The sequence below is a fragment of the Hemitrygon akajei genome, chromosome 5 (assembly GCF_048418815.1).
Source record: "Hemitrygon akajei chromosome 5, sHemAka1.3, whole genome shotgun sequence".
NCBI lineage: Eukaryota > Metazoa > Chordata > Chondrichthyes > Myliobatiformes > Dasyatidae > Hemitrygon > Hemitrygon akajei.
The window spans coordinates 40,568,627-40,588,613 of record NC_133128.1 but is presented as its reverse complement, the minus strand read 5'-3'; the positions used below and the strand labels follow the sequence as shown (position 1 = coordinate 40,588,613).

At 40.4% G+C, this 19,987-nt stretch overlaps 2 protein-coding genes across 2 annotated transcripts in view; both read left to right on the top strand.

The window, feature by feature from the left end:
* Positions 1-4,050: 4,050 nt before the first annotated feature.
* On the top strand, positions 4,051-16,081 carry LOC140727202 (suppressor of tumorigenicity 14 protein-like). Its single transcript, XM_073044469.1, has 4 exons — positions 4,051-4,164; positions 7,404-7,501; positions 12,492-12,595; positions 15,886-16,081. Exons 1-4 carry the CDS (start codon positions 4,071-4,073, stop codon positions 16,079-16,081), a joined length of 492 nt encoding a protein of 163 aa, XP_072900570.1. The 5' UTR covers positions 4,051-4,070.
* Positions 16,082-17,076: 995 nt separating this feature from the next.
* The window catches only part of LOC140727201 (suppressor of tumorigenicity 14 protein homolog), a 47,446-nt gene continuing 44,535 nt past the window's right edge, over positions 17,077-19,987 (top strand). Inside the window, exons 1-2 of the mRNA XM_073044468.1 lie at positions 17,077-17,368; positions 19,441-19,548. Of these exons, the coding sequence (XP_072900569.1) occupies positions 17,248-17,368; positions 19,441-19,548 (229 nt within the window). The 5' untranslated portion in view covers positions 17,077-17,247. The remainder of the gene's footprint in view (positions 17,369-19,440; positions 19,549-19,987) is intronic.

Here is a 19,987-nt window from a genome sequence, read left to right as displayed (position 1 = left end):
TCATGAGAGAGGGCTCCTAGGAAAAGTGCCCAGCATTGTAACCAGGTAGCAATCATCACTGGAATTCCCTTCCTGGGATTGAAATTGGACACAAGGAGCTGGTGATTCATCACTAGCGTAAACTTCTTTCTGTAGAGGGAGTGGTGGAACTTCTTTATTCCCCATACTAGACTAAGGGCCTCTTGGCCTACCTGTGTGTAGTTGCGTTCTGCAGTGATCTTGAAGGAAACGCAATCAGGCGTTCAGATCCATCTTTCATAATGTATGACAAAACAGCTCCAATGCCATAAGGGAATGCATCTCATGCCACTCTGATGGGCAGTGATGGGCCATAATGGGTGAACAGTTCATCGAATGTTTTTAGTCTCTTTGTTTCCTTGAATGCTCTTTCACATCTTTCTGATCATTCCCACTTTGCTCCAGTTTGCAGCAGAGCATTCAATGGGAGCAGCACTGTAGCAATGTCTGGGAGAAACCAGTGGTAGTAGTTTGCAAGGCCTGACTATGATCTGAGTTGTGACACATTTTCTGGTTTGGGTGTCTGTAGCACTGCTTCAGTCTTCTCTTGTGCCTTGTGTAAGCCGTGCTTGTCAATGACATGTCCGCAATATGAGATTTCATTCTTGAAAAACTCAATGCCTGTAAACACTTTACTGAGGTTCTGGAGGTGCTCTTCATCATTCTTGCCAGTCACAATGATGTCATCACAGTAACATTGTGTTCCTGGGATATCTTGGGGCACTTGTTCATTGCTCTTTGCCAAATTGCTGGAGCTGATATGACGCCAAAGACGAGACAATTATTCTAGAACAATCCCTTGTGAGTGTTGATTGTGAAGAACTTCCTACTTGACTCCTCAATCTTCATTTGCAGACAGGCTTGTGACAAGACAATCTTTGAAAATCTCTCCCCACTTGCCAAAGATGCAAAAATGCCTTCTATTAATGGCAGGGGATACTGCACAATACACAGCACCGGGTTGATGCTCACCTTGAAATACCCACATATGCAAATGGGCATGGCTCAATCGCTCCACTCGGCCTTGGAGAGAATTACAGACTCATCCAAACTCTGAAGTTCAGCATCCACTCTTGGACATAGTGCATACGGCACTGCTTGCACTTTCTGGAATTTAGGTGTTGATGTTTCATCCAGTTGAATTCTGACTTTCATGCCTTTGAATTTACCAATCCCTTTCTCAAACACCTCCTCATTAACATCAAGCAGCTGTGCCAGTCCCTGATTAGTGCTACCCCTTGGGCTGCCGTTGTCACACTGAGATGTTTGATTGAGTGCCAGTCTAGATGGATTTTTCTCAACCCTTCATATCCAAAAAGTGCTCACCTTTGTCAGACACTGTGTTGTCTGATCTCATATTTGGTCACTTTATGCATTTGCTTCGTCTCGTGTGTGAAATTCTCCACTTGGCTGTGCTTTTTGTCTGCCTTGCACACACCCTCTATGTGACCTTGTCTGTGACACTTCCTGCAGGCTTTTACTTTGAACCAACAGTCATTTGCATCATGGGAGGATTTGCCACATTGATAACATCTCTGGCTTGCACCATTCAGGAACATTTTGTGCATTTCACATTCTAACCTCTTTTTCTACTTCATCCTTTGCTGCAGTCTCTCAGCGATATTGCAATGGTCAATACCCATTCTAAGATTAGGTCTCTTTCTGAAAGCAGCCTGTTTTGAGTGATTTGACTATGCGTGCCACATACAAGCCTATCCCTTAATACATCAGAAAGTTCATCTCTAAAGTCACAGTACTGGGAAAGTCTGTGCAGTTCTTCAACGTATTCAGAAGGGCTTTCATCTTTTGACTGGCTCCTTTTCTAAAATCTAAATCTCCCAGCTATTACCAGTGGTTTAGGGCTCAAGTAATTTTGTAAAATTGTAACAATTCTGTCGAACATCTTGCTTGCTGGTCTTCCAGAGGTCACTAGGTTTCATAAGAGACTGCATGTTCTTGGGCCCATTAAGCTGAGAAGGATGGGGACTTCCTTTTGCTCCTCCACATTGTTAGTGTTACAATATAGTTCCACCCTCTCGATTATACAACTCCCAGCCTTCATTAGCACTGTCAAATTCGTCAACTTTCCCGACTGAAGCCATCACTATGTTACTTTCACTTTAAATTCAGCACGTCTTTCACTGTTACTTGTGCCTTCCTTTGTTAGCATCCATGATGGCCTTCTCTGTACTGTTTAACTTACGGTTTCAACCTGTAATCGTGCCATAACTGTCAGTGCAGTTCATGATATTTTCTGACATTCAGGTTCATGCTCGTTGCTAACTTTTTTGGTTCTTAGTTTCTGCAGGATGTTCACTTCTTTATACTTTCATTGGAGCATGAAGTTTATATCCTATTCAATATCTCCTGAAGGCCCAGAATATTTCCTGTTGGTTTACAGACAGCATAGAAATCACAAACTGATTTCTGATAATAAAACGTGGCTAAAGCCACACCATTGAGATAATACACCATGCTCTCTTCTCGCTGCTGCCATCAGGAAGGAGGTATAGGATTCTTGGGTCCCACACTACCAGGTTCGGGAACAGTTACTACCCTTCAACCATCAGGCTCCTGAACCAGCACGAATAATTACTCTCAACTGATTTCAGAACCTATGGACTTATTTCAAAGACTCCACAATTCACGTTCTCAGTATTCTTTATGAATTAATTTATGATCGTATTTACACAGTTATCTTCTTTTGCACATTGGTGTTTGTCAGTCTGTGCTTGTGTGCAGTTTTTTGTTGATTCTATTGCATTTCTTTGTTCTACTGTGAAAGCCTGCAAGAAAATGAATCAGGGTAGTATATGGTGACATACAAGTCCTTTGATAATAAAGTTACTGTCCTCCGAAATTTGAGTAATATTCTCACTTCCTTGCAATCACACAGGTGCAAGACCAAATTTGTTACTTGCAACCTTTTCACGTCCTTATGACTTTCTGATTGATGTTTTAAATGAATTTTGTAATATTTATTAAAAGTTAGTATCTTTGACATTCAATTAATTCAGAAATAGTTCTGAAACATGAGTTATTTTGAAAGAATTTATATTATTTTTAAGTAAAGAACTATTTAGATGTATCAATACTACTGCAGTCACTAAGCTCTTTCAAAATATATGTGTCATTTGATGCTTAAAGTAGTTTAATATCTACAGTGGTTGTTATTTCAAATGGCTTGACCAGTCAAATAGATAGAAGAGGTATGGGACATCGGACATGCTGAGAATGGCATATACCCGTTGTGTGAGAGGTTGGATTGTCGGGAGCTGTGTAGTGTTGCAGAGACTGGTAGTTTTCTGGACAAAGATCTATCACTCATATGCTTCAGCAAAGGAATCAGTGTAGCTTTGAAGCTCACTCTCTGAGTAAGTACATACATAAAGATTAGCTGCATACCGTTGATTATTGAGTAGAGTTTGAGCATTTTGCTCTGGACTAAAGTTAGTCAAGGTTGAATGGTTTCTTGCTCATCCTCACGTACAAACAAGCTGGATGAGCTCAGGTCGGGCAGCTCCTTTCAACGGATGCTGCCCGACCTGCTGAGTTCATCCAGCTTGTTTGTACGTGTTGATTTGACCACAGCATCTGCAGTGTACTTTGTGTTCTTGCTCATCCTGTAGGTTGGCTGCATTGCATCTGGAAGCTTTCAGAGATGCTGTATAGTGTAGCAGTAAGGAGGGTTCAGGAGAATTATTGCAATCATGATAAAAAAAATCACCCACTATATTTGGTTTTCTGAGGAGAACAGAGGATTCAAAATCCTACCTCCCAGCTCACAGTCTATCAAGTAGTACCCATGCTCCTGCATATGACTGAAGAATCAACAATAAGTTATCTAAGAAGCTCACGATTCTCAAAACTTGAGAGTTCACTGTCTGCCACCTTCATTTTAAACTTGCCAAATGAATAAATGGTAATTACTTTGACACTAATTATTTAATAAAATATGTTGAGCAATATGTGAAGCTGTTCCCAATAGTGTATCTTTGTTTGACAGAATATGTTCCAGTGGTGAACATTTGCATTTAAATTCCTTCACTGTAATGTCATCAGGAAATGTGATGTTGGCGGTAGTAATTTCTGAACCCAAACATATAAATCTGCTTGAAGCAACGGTAGAGTACGTTGAGAAAACAGGTGAGTCTACCTTTACACTGTTACTAGCTATTTAACTTGACAAGACCATTGCCAAGGTCAGTAACTCCCTTTAACTATATTTGTACTTAGAAACTATATCTAAGAAGAGCAATTAAGATCCTGCCAGGATGCACATATATTGCCAGCAGGTAGCCCTCCATGCCCCTCCGATCTATGTACCTCTTCAAGCTTCCCTTAAATTTTGTAATTGAACATGCATCTACCACTTCTGCTGGTAGTTTGTTCCACACTTGCACCACCCTCTGAATGAAGTCCCCCCCCCTCAAATTCCTGCTAAATATTTCACCTTTCACTCTATATGACTTCTTATTCAAGTCTCACACAATATGAGGGGCAAAAGCCATTTGGCCCTTTGAGCCTGCATTTCCATTCATTGAGTTCATGGCTTAGCTTCTACCTCTTCACTAAATCCCTGGAATATATCACCAATGGTGTGTAAAGTGGATTTTAGAACACTCAAAACATGGAAGAATTTGTACTCTAACTTCTCTTTAGGTTTTGTCATTTTGGGATTCAATCATGTATTTGTATAGGGGGATCAGCTATACTGGATTGGGTGTTATGTAATGAACCAGAGGCGATTAGGATGCTTAAGGTAAACGAGCTCTTAGGAGGCAGTGATCACAATATGAGCGAGTTCAACTTGAAATTTGATAGGGAGAAATTAAGATCTCATGTAGCAATATTTCAGTGGAGTAAACGAAATTACAGTGATATGAGAGAGGAGTTGGCCAAAGTTAATTGGAATGCGATGCTGGCAGAGAATACAGCAGGGAAGCAATGGCTTGAGTTTCTAGGGAAAATGAGGAGGTGCAGGATAGAGGTATTCCAAATAGAAAGAAATACTCAAATGGCAAAATAGTAGAACAGTAGCTGACAAGGGAAGTCAAAGTTAATGTAAAAGCAAAAGGGAGGGCATACAACAAAGCAAAATTAGCAGCAAGATAGAGGATTGGGAAACTTTTAAAAACCTACAGAAAGCAACTAAAATAATCATTAGGAGGAAAAAATGAAACATGAAAGCAAGCTAGGAAACAATATCAAGGTGGATAGAAAAAGATTTTTCAAGTATATAAAAAAAAGAGAGATGACAGTGGATATAGGACCACTAGAAAATGAGGCCAGGGAAATAATAATGGGGGACAAGGTGAACTAACTGAGTATTTTGCACCAGTCTTCACAGTGGAAGATACTGGTCACGGCCAAGTGCTGAAGGGTGTGAGGGAGGAGAGGTGAGTATGGTTACTATTAAAAGAGAGAAGGAGCTCAAAAAGCTGAATGACCTAAAGGTACATAAGTCACCTGGACCAGATGAACTATACCCTAGGATTTTGAAAGAAGTAGAGGTAAAGATTATGGAGGCATTCGTAATGACTTTTCAAGAACCATTGGACCCTGGCATGGCTCTGAAGGACTGGAAAATTGCTAATGTCACTCCACTCTTTAAGAAAGGAAGGAGGCAGCAGAAAGGAAATTATAGACCAGTTAGCTTGACCTCAGTGGTTGGGAATATGCTGGAGTCAATTATTAAGGATAAGGTACTGGAGTACTTGGTGACGCAGAACAAGATGGGACAAAGTCAGTATGGTTTCCTTAAGGGAAAATTTTGCTTGACAAAGCTGTTGGAATTCTTTGAGAAGATTATAAATAGGATAGATAAAAGGATGCAGTGGATGTTGTATATTTGGATTTTCAGAAGACCTTTGACAAGGTGCCACACATGAGGCTGCTTATCAAGTTAAGAGCCCACGGTATGACAGGAAAGTTACTGGCATGGTTAGAGGATTGGCTGATTGGTAGGAGGCAGTGAGCCAGTGACTAGTGGTGTTCCAGAGGAGGTCAGTCTTGGGACCACTTCTTTTTATGCTGCATATCAATGATTTAGATGATGGAATAGAAAACTTTGTTGCCAAGTTTGCAGATGATATGAAGGGGCAGGTAGTGCTGAGGAAACAGGAAGGCTACAGAAGGACTTAGACAGATTAGGAGAATGAGCAAGAAAGTGGCAAATGAAATACAATGTTGGAAAATGCATGGTCATGCACTTTGGTAATAGAAATAAATGTGCCAACTATTTTCTAGACGGGGAGAAAATCCAGAAATCTGAGATGCAAAGGGACTTGGGAGACTTTGTGCAGAACACCCTGAAGGTTAACTTGCAGGTTGAGTCCATGGTGAGGAAGGCAAATGCAATGTTAGCATTCACTTCAAGAGGTTTAGAATATAAGAGTAGGGATGTTATGCTGAGGCTTTATAAGATACCCGCAAGGCTTCATCTTGAGTATTGTGAACAGTTTTGGGCTTCTCATTTAAGAAAAGATGTGCTGTCATTGGAGAGGGTCCAGAGGCAGTTCACAAAGATGATTCTGGGAATGAAAGGGTTATCATATGAGAAACATTTGTTGGCTCTGGGTCTGTACTTGCTGGAATTTAGAAGATTGAGAAGGGATCTCATTGAAGCCTTTCGAATGTTGAAAGGCCTCAACAGAGTAGATGCGAAAAGGATGTTTTCTATGGTGGGGGAGTCTTGGACAAGAGGGCACAGCCTCAGGATAGAGGGCCGTCCATTTAAAATAAAGATGCAGAGAAATTTCTTTAGCCAGAGGGTGGTAAATTTGTAGAATTGGTTACCACAGGTAGCTTGGAGGCCAGGTCGTTGGGTGTATTTAAAGCAGAGATTGATAGATTTTTGATTTGACATGTCATCAAAGGCTGGGGAGTGGGGCTGAGGAGGGGTAAACTGGATCAGCCATGATTGAATGGTGGAGCATACTTGATGGGCCAAATGGCCTAATTCTGCTCCTACGTGTCATGGTTTTATATAAACCTTTTAATGTAATAAGTAAAAACCTCCAAAGAGCTTAATCAAAGAGAATTGGACACCAAGCCTATGGCACATGACCAAAAGATTATACAAAAAGGCAAATCCCCAAGTATTTCTTAAAGGAGAATGCAGAGAATGATTTATTTTTAGTAGAATTCCCAAGCATGGAAAAGAGAAGTTGAACACATAGTGGTCATTGATGAAGTGATAATGTTGAAGATGGTCAAGAGGCTGGACTAAGAAGAGCACAAACACTTTGGAGGTTTGCAAGGCTAAAGGACATTGAAAACTATTTTTGGTCTGATGGATTGACTTTGTTCGAACTATTTCCACCTCTCCTCAGTCAGTGGAATAGAAGTGCATTTATCCATTCTTGTGCTTTTTCTGTTTTCAGCCTGTGGTGGAAATATAACTGCTTTTAATGGGACTCTGACCTCTCCAAATTATCCCCATTACTACCCTCCAAATATCAACTGTGTCTGGAGAATTATGGTAAGTAAGATAAGTCACACAGATTTTTAATTATGTTAATGATCTTTAATGTGTGGCTGTTCTTCATCACTAATTTTAATTAGAGTTTCTATTTGCATAATGTAGCTTTTATTTATTCTTTCAATATCATTCCTGAATTAAAGATATACTGTACTTTTTCAGTACGTACATGCTTTAACACACCCTAACTTGCTCCATTGCATAAACATCTTGTCGACTTTCATTCAAAATGTCTCTCATTTACCTTTTATAATGAAAATAAACTTCATTCAGAATAAAAAAGCTATTTCCAAGAACTAATCATAAAATGCCTTTTCATTCTTGCATTCAAATACAATGCATTACATCATGTTCAATTACATTGATCTTTGCTTCTTTCAGTGTTGACATGCCATAATTAGAATTATATGATCCCACAATCAACAGACCCATTTAAGCTGAACATGCTATTTAAGAAGGGTGGGAGGCTGCAGAAAGGAAACTATAGACCTATTAGTCTGACATCAGTAGTTGGGAAGTTGTTGGAATCGATTGTTAAGGATAAGATTATGGAGTACCTGGAGGCACATGACAAGATAGGCCAAAGCCAGCGTGGTTTCCTGAAAGGAAAATCCTGCCTGACTAACCTACTGCAATTTTTTGAGGAAATTACAAGCAGGGTAGACAAAGGAGATGTAGTAGATGTGGTGCACTTGGATTTTCACAGGGCCTTTGAAAAGGTACTGCACATGAGGCTGCTTAGCAAGATAAGAGCCCATGGAATTACAGGGGAGTTACTAGCATGGGTGGAGCATCGGCTGGTCAGCTGAAAACAGAGAATGGGAATAAAGGGATCCTATTCCGGCTTGCTGCTGGTTACCAGTGGAGTTCCACAGGGTCAGTGTTCGGACTGCTGCTTTTTATGATGTATGTCAATGATTTGGACTATGGGATTAATGGACTTGTGGCTAAATTTGCTGATGATAGAAAGATAGGTGGAGGGTCGGGTAGTGTTGAGGAAACAGAGAGCCTCCAGGTTGAGTTGGTGGTAAAGAAGGCAAATGTAACATTGGCATTCATTTTTAGAAGTATGTAAGAGCAAAGATGTGATGTTATGGCTTTATAAGGCACTTGTGAGACCACACTTGGAGTATTGTGTGCAGTTTTGGGCTCCTTATTTTAGAAAGGATATACTGACATTAGAGAGAGTTCAGAGAAGATTCACAAGAATGATTCCAGGGTTACTGCATGAGGAACATTAGGCAACTCTTGGGCTGTATTCCCTGGAGTTCAGGAGAAAGAGGGGGGATCTTATAGAAACATTCTTACTGTTAAAAGGATTGAACAGATTAGATATGGCAAAGTTATTTCCCATGGTAGAGGAGTCTAGGACAAGAGGGCACAACTTCAGGATTGAAGGACTTCCATTTAGAACAGAGATGTGGAGAAATTACTTTAGTCAGAGGGTGGTAAATCTGTGGAATTTGTTGCCATGAGCAGCTGTAGAGGCCAAGTCATTGGGTGCATTTAAGGCAGAGATAGATAGGTTTTTGATTAGCGAGGGTATCAAAGGTTATGGGGAGAAGGCAGGGGAGTGGGGATGACTGGAAGAATTGGATCAGCCTTGATTGAATGGTGGAGCAGACTCAATGGGCTGAATGGCCTACTTCTGCTCCTATATCTTATGGTCTTATGAACAGTGGTGATATGTTAGAAGAAGAGGATATGCCATAAATGTCATTGTCATCATTGTCATTGATTGTGGAGCTCAATGCTGTATGCAAATGACAAGGCTGAGGCATTTGCAAATAACTTGTTAGAAGACCCAGTTGAAAGATCCCTCTCACCTTTCTACAGGTCAGCAAGGATGACGAAAAATAAGATTCTAAGAGGTAATATACGTTTTAAAAAATTGTAGATTTAAATATTTAACCCATTAAAGATTAAAATAAAATAAAGGAAAATAATTAAAATACTTACAAAAACTTACCATTTTACAGAAGGCTGCAAGGTGCCTCAGATCCTCTCTTCAGTGAACGTCAGCAGAGCGAACAGTTAAACACCTTGGGACTTCTATGCTAGAACATGCATAGAAACCTGAGAAAGCCTTGGTTGGGATTTGGCAAAAATAATTTTAATTTAACATTAAAATACAGTTTGACTGCAAATATGTCAAAATGTTGTCACTGCTTTTATCAGTCATTAGTAACTAAGCGCTATATGAATTCAATCCTGCGGATTGAAGTGCGGAGTGAAGAATGGTAGGACCTTAGTAGTATTGAGAACAGTGGGGCATTAGTGTATGAGTCCAAAGATCTCTTAAGGTTGGAGCAAAGACAGGAAGGATGGTAAATTAGATGTATGTAAAGGAACGGTGGCCTTCATGTTCAAGTGTATTATTGTAGGTGTGAAGGTGAACTTTTTGCAACAATAGCACAGTATATTACAAACATGACCAACATAAGTAAACAAAAACTTAGATCTTCTTAAGTTATATGTTACTCTCAAATTACATGATTTATAACTTCAGCTGTGGCATCGAATATAGGAGCAGGAATGTTATAGTATAGCTTTGTAAAGCACTGAGAAGTATTCTTCGGGTAAATTGTGTGTGATTTTGGGTGCCACGGTATAGAAAAGATGTGATTGCTCTAGAAAGGGCACAGAGGAAATTCACCGGGATATTAGCTGGAATGGAGTGTCTCATTTATGAGGAGAAACTGGATTCCGTGGACTGGGGAAGGCTAAGAGGAGGCCTGATAGCGGGGTACAAAATAAAGAGGGGTATAAATTGGGTAGATGGTAATAAACTTTACCCCACAGCAGATGTTACCAGAAGGTATATGGTTAAGGAAAGGAGTAAGAGATTTAGTGGGCATTCAAGAAATTTTTTTTCACTCTGACCAGCTTGTGTTTGGAATGTGCTCCCTGAGAAGGTGTTTGAGACAAAGACCATCACAACATTTAAAAAGGTAGCTAGTCAAACACTTGAAACACCAGTGCATAGAAGACTAAGGGTCAAATGCTGGTCAAAGAGATTAGTATGGATGGCTATGTGGGCAGGGTGGAATGAAGTACTTTTTTTCCTGTGCTCTAATACTCAAAGTTGGGGGCAGTTTATTTTTCTTGTAATACGCGAGATGCTACTTTAAAAATCGCATTTGCTGTTAGTATTAGGGAAAATTAAGCCTGCCCATTGCTGGAGTATTTCAATAGCCTGACAACGTTTATTGGTTTAATCCTGTATGCTAAAGCAAGTTGCCCGGATAAGACAGCAGTGAGCAGGCAAGGAAAAGGGATGAGAGTGAAGGATGGGGCAGCACATTAGACACAGTAGTGGAGAGGTTAGCACAACACCTTACTGTACAGGCGATCCGGGTTCAATTCCTGTTGCTATCTGGAAGGACTTTGTACGTTCTCCCCGTGACTGTATGGGTTTTCTCCTACAGTCCAAAGATGAACCGGTTGGTGGGTTAATCGGTCATTGTAATTTGTCCCGTGCTTAGGCTAGGATTAAAGCGGGAGATTGCTGGGCAGTATGGCTCAAAGGACCAGGAGCGGCCTATTCCCCGTTGAATCTCTAAATAAATAAATAAAGCTAAAGGAGGTTATATCTGAGTCTTTACTTTTCCATATAAGAATGCAAATGTGTTACAGAACACTTTGGGTGGAAAGAATGAATAGTGTGGTTGTTCAGGTATTGGCCTTTCACCCAATGAACATCAAGCTCAAGTATTTACCAGGCTAATTGTTCGTAATAAAAGCAAAAACAATTCTGCAACTGTCAGCGGGTTAGGCAGAAGAGAAACAGAAATAATGTTCAGATTGAAAAGCCTTGTTCAGAGCTGGGGAAGAGAGAAATCAAAACAGTTTTAAGTTACAGAGATGGTAGGAAAGGGTGCATGGGACATAGGGAGTATTTCTGATAATGTGAGGCCATGGTTGCCATAGTGATAAACTGTTGTAAGTTGAATACCTCAGAAATGGATCCATCATGTCCATGCTGACCTCTTAGTGCATCTACATAACCCCTTTGGCCTGAATTAGGTCCAAAAACTTCTAAGCATTACCTCAATGTCTCTGAAGCAGAGGAGTTGTATCTGATTCCACTACCCCCAACAGCAAGTTTCAGATGTCAACTACACTCAGCATAAAAACACACTCCTCTGCTCATGTCACCTTTAAAATTCCTGCCTGTCTCCTTAAACCATGTTTTGCTATCCCTACCATGGAAAAGGGTTCTGACTACCTCCTCGATGTATGCTTCTTATTGGAGCACACAGAAGGTAAACGCGAGAGTCTGCCAGGTACTGGAGCAAACACCCAGTTACTCGAGGATTGCAGTAGGTCAGGAGGCCTCTGTGGGGAGGGGAGCTGCACAGATCGGACAATCAGCATTCCATCTGGACTGGAAGAGTAGAGGGGAAATGGCCAGGTGAGAGGGAAGAGGTAGAGCAAGAGCTGGCAGGTGAGAGGTGGATCTAAGTGACGAAAGCACCTCGTATTCCCCTGGAAGGTCTACAACCCAATAATATCTATTAGCGGTTGTGGAGTAGGCCCTTTTGGCCCTCCGAGCCACGCCACCCCAGCAACCTCGATTAACCCTAACCTAATTACGGGACAATTTACAATGAACAATTAGCCTCACCAGTACAATGGGAGGAAACGGAGGCACCCAGGGAAAACCCATGCATTCCACAGGGCGGACGTACAAGGACTCCTTACAGAACAGTGCCGGAATTGAATTCCAAACTCCAGAATCCCCTGATTTGTAATAACATTGCGCTAACTGCTACGCTACGTGGCACCACAAATATACATGCTAATTCTCCAAGTTCCAGTAACTGGGTCTCTCTTTTGTCCCTTTCTCTCTCCATCAGGACCAGGAGGCTGCTGTTAAATTACATTTTCAATTCCACTTACTCTTTTAAAACAGTTGCCGAAGTTGAGGCTCCAAAGACTCATGATGAACTTGCTCTCTTTAGAATTTTACTTTCTATCTTGTGTCAAGGTGCCCGATCCAAGCTTTCAATTCCGTATCCAGTTTCCAGCTCTGAAGCTGGAAGGTGTGCAGCCAGGCTGTGAGAAGGACTGGATTTCTGTAAATGGCATACGGTATGTTTGCTGAAGGGGTGTGATGCACTTTCTGTGTTTAAGAATCTTGCAGAGCATATCGTTCCTTGGTGGGACTAACTTGGGATAATTGTTTTCCTGTCATTGGTAGATGTTTGTTGCTGTTAGAATTCCAGAATTTTAGTCAGTGTACTGTGTTGGTGAATTTATATTCGTTTTTGTTAATAGTTCCATCTTGATGTAAAATAATGGATGTAGCAATAAGCCAGAGTTTTAGAAAGGAAGTCTAGAGATTATTTTTATTATTCATAATTTTAATAAGTTTATTAAATGTAATTTCAAAATATCAAATGTAGGATTGTTACTTATTTACATCAAAATATTAAATGACCTTAAACATTATAGTTCATATAATGTATTAAGTATATTCTCCATATTTTCTTAATCTTTAATGTGTTTTGAAAATGGGATGACTGTAAAGATCTACAGAAATTTGAAAGGTGTTGGAGTATAGTGAGCAATTCTAGTCTTTGTAGTTCAAGAATATTGAGACACAGATGCAATCAGGATTTTTTGCAATCGTGTCTCAACTTTGAGGATGAATTGAACAGGCCAGGCTCTTGCCTCCAGAAAAAAAGCAGGCCAAGGGCTATACTGATAAAGAAATTATAGAAAGTTGATACAGTAATTACAGAGAAGGAGGTTTCCACTATTTCAGAAATCGTGTGTATATTTGTTAGTAAGAAGTCCATTAGTAATTCACGAGAAACATTTTTACTTGGGCGGTGATTAGAACATGGAACTTGTAAAATGAGGAGCTCTTGAAGCTTGGAGGAAATCAGGTGTGCACAAGGCAGAAAGGAATAGACAATTCCACTAGTTTATATCATTTGAAGTAGCTTCTGTGCAGCATCAACTCGAAGGCTGTGTGAGCTGTCTGAGTACTGAGAACATCACTTATCCCATCTAGAAGTCATTCACACATTGATCACTATCCCGTATGTACAAATAATTGGACATACTATTTATTACAAATTGCACGTTCAAATGGAGACGTAATGTAAAGATTTTTACTCCCCATGTATGTGAAGGATGTAAGAAATAAAGTCAAATAAAGACAACAATTTCTAGATATCAGTCATCAATATTCCATTCAATAATTTGAACCGATATTCTGATGTTCAACTACGGACAGGTCAATAGGTGTCCATTCTCCATCTTTTTCATGTTTGTTTACTGTGTTGTAAATACCAAAGCTTTTCTTTATCATCTCTTTTCAAATCACAAGTATCCAGTTTCCACAGGCTTCCTCACAACTCGTTCTGTTGGTGTAAAGAATTGGATGAAGGGAAGAGACTCAGTAATACGTACAATGTGCTGGAGGAGCTCAGCAGGTCTTGGCCCAAAACATTGACTGTTTATTCCCATCCATGGATGCTGCCCGACTTGCAGAGCTCCTCCAGTGCATTGTGTGCAGTGCTCTAGATTTCCAGCATCTGCAGTACCCCCTGTGTCAGTATATGGGATGAAATAGCCAGAAGGATGGATGTAACCATGGATCAGCCTGTTGATAGGTTTCTTTTGCAGTTGTCCTCTGCTTTAGCACAGGGCTTAAATGTCTGTCACTCATTCATTTCTCAGCTATTTTCATCTTATGCAGCTAGTTTTATGGATGCTATCAGCAAAATACTAATGTCAGCCACAGCATGTTACATATACACTCAGAAGCCATTTTATTAGCTCCCTCCTGTATCTAGTAAAGTGGTCACTGTGTATGTTCATAGAATTCTGCAGCTGTAGCCCATCTACTTCAAGGTTCGACATGTGGGTTTAGAGATGTTGTGTGTTTATGAGGGTGACTCAAGTTCAAGCTTAATTGTCATTCAACCATGCATGAATACCCATGAATACAGCCAAATGAAACAGCGTTACTCCAGAGCCAAGGTGAAGAACACAATACCAACAATCATACACAGCACAGGTACACATAACACATGTAAGATAGGTAAACATACAGGCACACTTAAAAAATATATATATAGAGAGCCCAAGTCCTATAAATTGATGGTGCATGGTTGTTATTAGCCAGAATAAGCGGTTCTCAGCAGTCCTCAGGCAAACGTATAACCACAATACAGCCTGTCATTCCATTGATCGAACACTGGAGGGCAGCACCAACAGGAGGGGCCAGCCTTTCTCACTGCCATCTTTCTGTCAGCTTGAGCCAGTATGGCCATCTTCCTCTGATCTCTCTCACTATCAACATGTTTTCACCCACAGAGCTGCCACTCACTGGATTTTTTCTTTTGTTTTTCACACCTTTCTCTGTAAACTCTAGAGACTGTCGTGCATGAAAATCAGCGTCTGAGATACTCACACCACCCTGTCTAGCACTAACAACCGTTGCACAGTCAAAGTCACTTAGGTCACATTTCTTCCCCTTTCTGATGTTTGGTCTGAACAACAATGGAACCTCTTGACCATGTCTGCATGCTTTTATGCATCGAGTTGCTGCCATATGATTGGCTGATGAGATGTTTGTATTGACAAGCAGGCGTACAGGTGTACCTAATAAAGTGGCCACTGAGTGGGTACAGTTGAGAAAGAATAACCATGTTGATGTTTTGAGATGGCATTCAAAGTAAAACTTAACAGAGAAGAATCTGTTATCCAAGGACGATTATGGCCAAGATACTTCAGATGCATTCAAGTGTCTGATTATTTCACAAGCCATGGGTGCAAATTTAAGTATTTCTTCGGGCTGTTCTCTCGAGTTTACTCTTGAGCAACTGAGGAAGCCTCTGCTTATTTATTCACTGATATTGCCTGCCTTACTGAGGTTTGCCAGAAGACTCCGTTTTATTTCAGTCCCTTTCCAAATGATTGCAATTGGTGTTGCTGGTCTCTGCAGGTTTATCTACCACCAGAGAAGCTGTACTAGTGAAGAAAGGTTTCAGAAGTCTTTCTAATCATCAACTGCATATTGATGGGTGAACTCTTTAAACACCATTTCAATTTTCAGATTACTTCCTAACCCATTTCAATTCTGATTGCATAATTCATTGCTAATTAGCCGAGGCAAATGAGTAGCTTCGCCTCTTCCAATTAAGAGAATGGTAACATATTAGATAATGAATAAAAGAGTATGACAGTGTAAGTCATACAATACGATTTATGCAATCAGATAAAAGCTAAAGCAAATGGCCATCAATAACTTGTGTAATATATGTGCTATGTAGTACTGCATAGTCTAATCTGTAATGAAATTGTAGATATATGAAAAAGTGTTATTTTGAAATGTATGATTGCATTGCCTCTGATTCCTTGTCCAGCTACTGTGGTGAACACTACAGGACCGTAGTGGTTCCCAGTGCATCCAACACCCTTATCGTGAAGTTTCACACAGATGCTTCTGCCAGCGGTGTTGGGTTTCGTGCTGAATACAGCAGCTTCAATCCTGCAGAAGGCAAGAACCTTCAGAGATCCTGTTGTAAGATAGAGAATGCATTCCTCAATTGTCTTGGCTAAATATGAACATTTTGTAAAATGTATTCCATTCACCTGCAAATAAAAGCTTTAATACATTGCATATCACAATTTAAGATGAGTGGGTATGAAATGGCAGAGTTCTAGTTTTGGCCTTTAATCTAGCTTGCCTCAGATTAAAGGCTAAAAATAAAATTAGGCATCAGGCGATACCATTTACCCCTGCCATTAAACAACATGAAATGTCAGTCAAAATTCACATTTAAGGAAACCAAATCAGAAGCTGAACTGGCAGTTATTGGGTGCAGTAAAGAGGTTCTCCTTTTCCCAAATCTCCACATGCCCTGTTTTAGAGTGAACCTTAAACACAAGAGATTCTACAGATCTGGAAATTTAGTGCAACACACACAAAATACTGGCAGAACTTAGCAAATCAGGCAGCATACATGGAGGGAAATAAACTGATGACGTTTCAGGCTGAGAGCCTTCATCAGGTCTAGAAAGGAAGGAGGAAGATGGGGGAGGGGGAGAGGGGAAGAAGGGGCAGGTCTTTCTTACCCTCGGCCATTAGGATCTATGGTGTGTCAACCTACAGCCGGGGAATTGATGACCCCCTCCTGTTAGACTGTCTGGGATAACTTACTTTTTATTCTTTCAATATTTCTACACATGTATATCTGTGCACTTGCGATGCTACTGTGACACTATAATTTCCTTTGGGATCAATATCGATCTAAAATCTGGCAAATGATAGGTGAGATCAGATTAGGGGGAAGATGGATGAATGGGCGAGAGAGGATGAAATAAGAAGCTGGGAGGGGAATGGTGTAAGAAGAAAAAGGCTGACGAAGAATGAATCTAATGGGAGAGGGAAATGGATAAGGGAAGAAGGAAGGGAACCAGAAGGAGGTAATGGGCAGGTGAGCAGAAGAGTATGGTTGAGAGGGTAATCAGAATGGGGAATAGAAAAAGCAAGAAGGAAGGTGGGAGGAGAAATTACCAGAGGGTGGAGAAATTGATGTTCATGCCATCAGGTTGGAGACTACCTAGACAGAATATGAGGTGTTGCTCCTCCAACCCATGTTTGGTCTCATCAGGGCAGTAGAGGAGGCCATGGGCAGACATAGGCAATTCCTTAGGGACAGTGAGAGACAAAAAAGTATACACATTAATGGATCTCCTCTTCCTTCAGCTAATCTATTCTCCAAATGAATCAATTTGCAGTATGTCAAGGAATGCACGTTTGTGGAGATGGGAGATGTGAGCTCATGAGTAACAAGTGCGATGGCTGGGTTCATTGTAAAGATCGAAGTGATGAGCTGAACTGTGGTAAGTTAAAGAGGAATATTTATCATAGAGCAGTTTCAGTTCAGATACACAAAATTGTATCTTTTTGTAATAAAGGAATTCACCAACTAATTCATTTGTACAATCTAGTAATTTAGAGCTGAAGGTCCTATGATTGTCTCATTTTGGTCAGATAATTCCCCCCTCCAATTGTTGTTGATGTATTTGCATTAGTCATTAATCGCTTCGACTATGCTAAGTCACATTTTTAGAAAGTTCTGCTTTCCAATTGTAGCCATGTGACCAATTATTCGTAATGGCGTTAAGCAATTCTTCTGCAAAGGGAAATAATATTAATTCACTACATCATAATTTTAAAGAAACATAAACAGATGATTTGATACAAGCACAAGTTTAAACAGGTAATTGATCAGATAAGGTAGTTCTTTTCGTTAGGTTAAACATTGGCAAAATTCCCTTGTTAGAAATTAGATAAATCAGCAGGAAAATAGTGGAAAACAATTCACAGCAGGAAAGAATTGGTACAGTTTTAAGGTCTGGCACACTTTGCCAATGACTATCATTTTTGGATTTATACCTCTTGCATCGTGTCATGCTAACCTATAATTCTGTCTGACCAAGCTCTCCGAACCACATGACCTCCCAAACGGTCACATGCAGCTTCATTCTGTTCAGCAGCTGATGCATACTGTTACAGCAAAGATCATTCTAGTACCCTGATTTAGTCATTATAATGTGCTCTGATCTGGGATACTTTTAAATTAATAAACAATATCCTGGTGACATTGCAATCAGGGAGAAATATATATCAAAACAAGTTAATTCTTTTGCTTCATTGTAACAGCAGCAGGTGCACCTGAGGAAAGAGAAACTTGGAAAGAGTGAATGCGATCTCCAGCTGATGCCTCTCCTTCCCTTTCTCCCATAGTCCACTCTCCTCTTCTGTCAGATTGCTCCTTCTCCAGCCCTTTACCTTTTCCACCAATCACCTCCCAGCTTTTTACCGCACTCACCCCTCCCCCACCCACCTAACATCACCTATCATCTTCTAGTTTATACTCTTACCCCTCCCCCCCACATTCTGGCATCTTCCCACTTCCTTTCTTGTTCTAATGAAGGGTCGACTGTTTACTCCTCTCCTGACCTGCCAAGTCCCTCCAGAATTTTATGCATGTTGCTCTGGATTTTCAGAATCTGCGGAATCTCTTGTGGTTTAAGAGTGAAAGGGAATCGTGCAGAAACTGCAAACTGATGAGGCCTCATGGCTGGAGTAGTTGGAGCAGACTAGAAAACTTAGTGAAAGAGCAATAGAAGGAAAATATATATGTGATTTTATTTCTCTCAGATTTCATTTTCATTGGTAGCAACATTTCCAAATTTTCTATACATCTGTAAATATTATTTTCCAATATTCAATCTGAAAGACGTATTTCTCTCTGCATCCATCCACGTACATAATACACATCTCGCAAAGTGTAGATTTGGGTCAGCTAAGGCTTCAGAAGTCCCTACTAAGACTTGTGTCTGATTTTTGAAGACATGAGTCTGCAGATGCTGTAATCTGGAACAAAAATTAACCCGCTGATATGCTCAGAAGGTCGGGCAGCATCTGTGGAGGAAAAGGAGTTGCCAGTGTTTTGAGCCACGACCTTGCTTCTGGACTGACGGATGGTCAATCTGACATGTGATTTAGTGCAACTACTCCTTTAGATTTAGCTAGGTTTATGTTTGAAGTTAGATTGGATTCCTTCAGACTTGACTCACTTCCCATTATACCCATTCCACACAGCAGCTATAGAAATGTACCCTTCTCCAGGCTTTCAATCAATCTTCCGTCCATTGATGAATCTTTGTTGACCTGCCTTTCCCAATACCTTTGGAAATTTATGCATTATATAATTTCTATATTCTCTTTAGAAGTTTGGTTGATCGCCGAGCTTGGCAAAATTATATTCTCTTATATTCTCTTTATTGTCAGATAAAATTAACTTGATATAGTTTCTGGTTTTAAATCAAGAAACCGTATGTATGAGGCACAGAACCAAATCCTCTTCAGCTGTTTCTCACCCGCTCTCTACCTGGTCTATTTCTAGTGTGCACATCGGACCAGTTTAGATGTCAGAATAATATGTGCAAGCCCTTAATATGGGTCTGTGATGGAGTTGATGACTGTGAAGATATGAGCGATGAAGCCAATTGTGGTAAGAAACTTTGTTTTTCTTTGGGGAAAGCTTATAGTTTTAAATCACTTTGGATTAGGCTGCTTTTCAAACAAAATCAGTTCAGCATCTGCTAAACATTTCTTCTCGATTCATTGGGCTGAATTGCATTAAAGCATTGCCATTGGTCAGGTGTATCTGGTCACAACCCCCAAGTCCCAAGTCCCAAGTCCCAGCCGGCTATACTTCATTAGGAGTTTAGTCTAATTAAGAGATTTGGCATGTCAACAAGTACACTCAAAAACTTCTAAAGATGTACGGTAGAGAGAATTCTGACAGGCTACATCACTGTCTGGTATGGGGGGGGGGGGTTACTGAACAGGACCGAAAGAAGCTGCAGAGGGTTGTAAATTTAATTGGCTGCATCTTGGGTACCAGCCTACAAAGTTCCCCAGGACATCTTCATGGAGTGGTGTCTCAG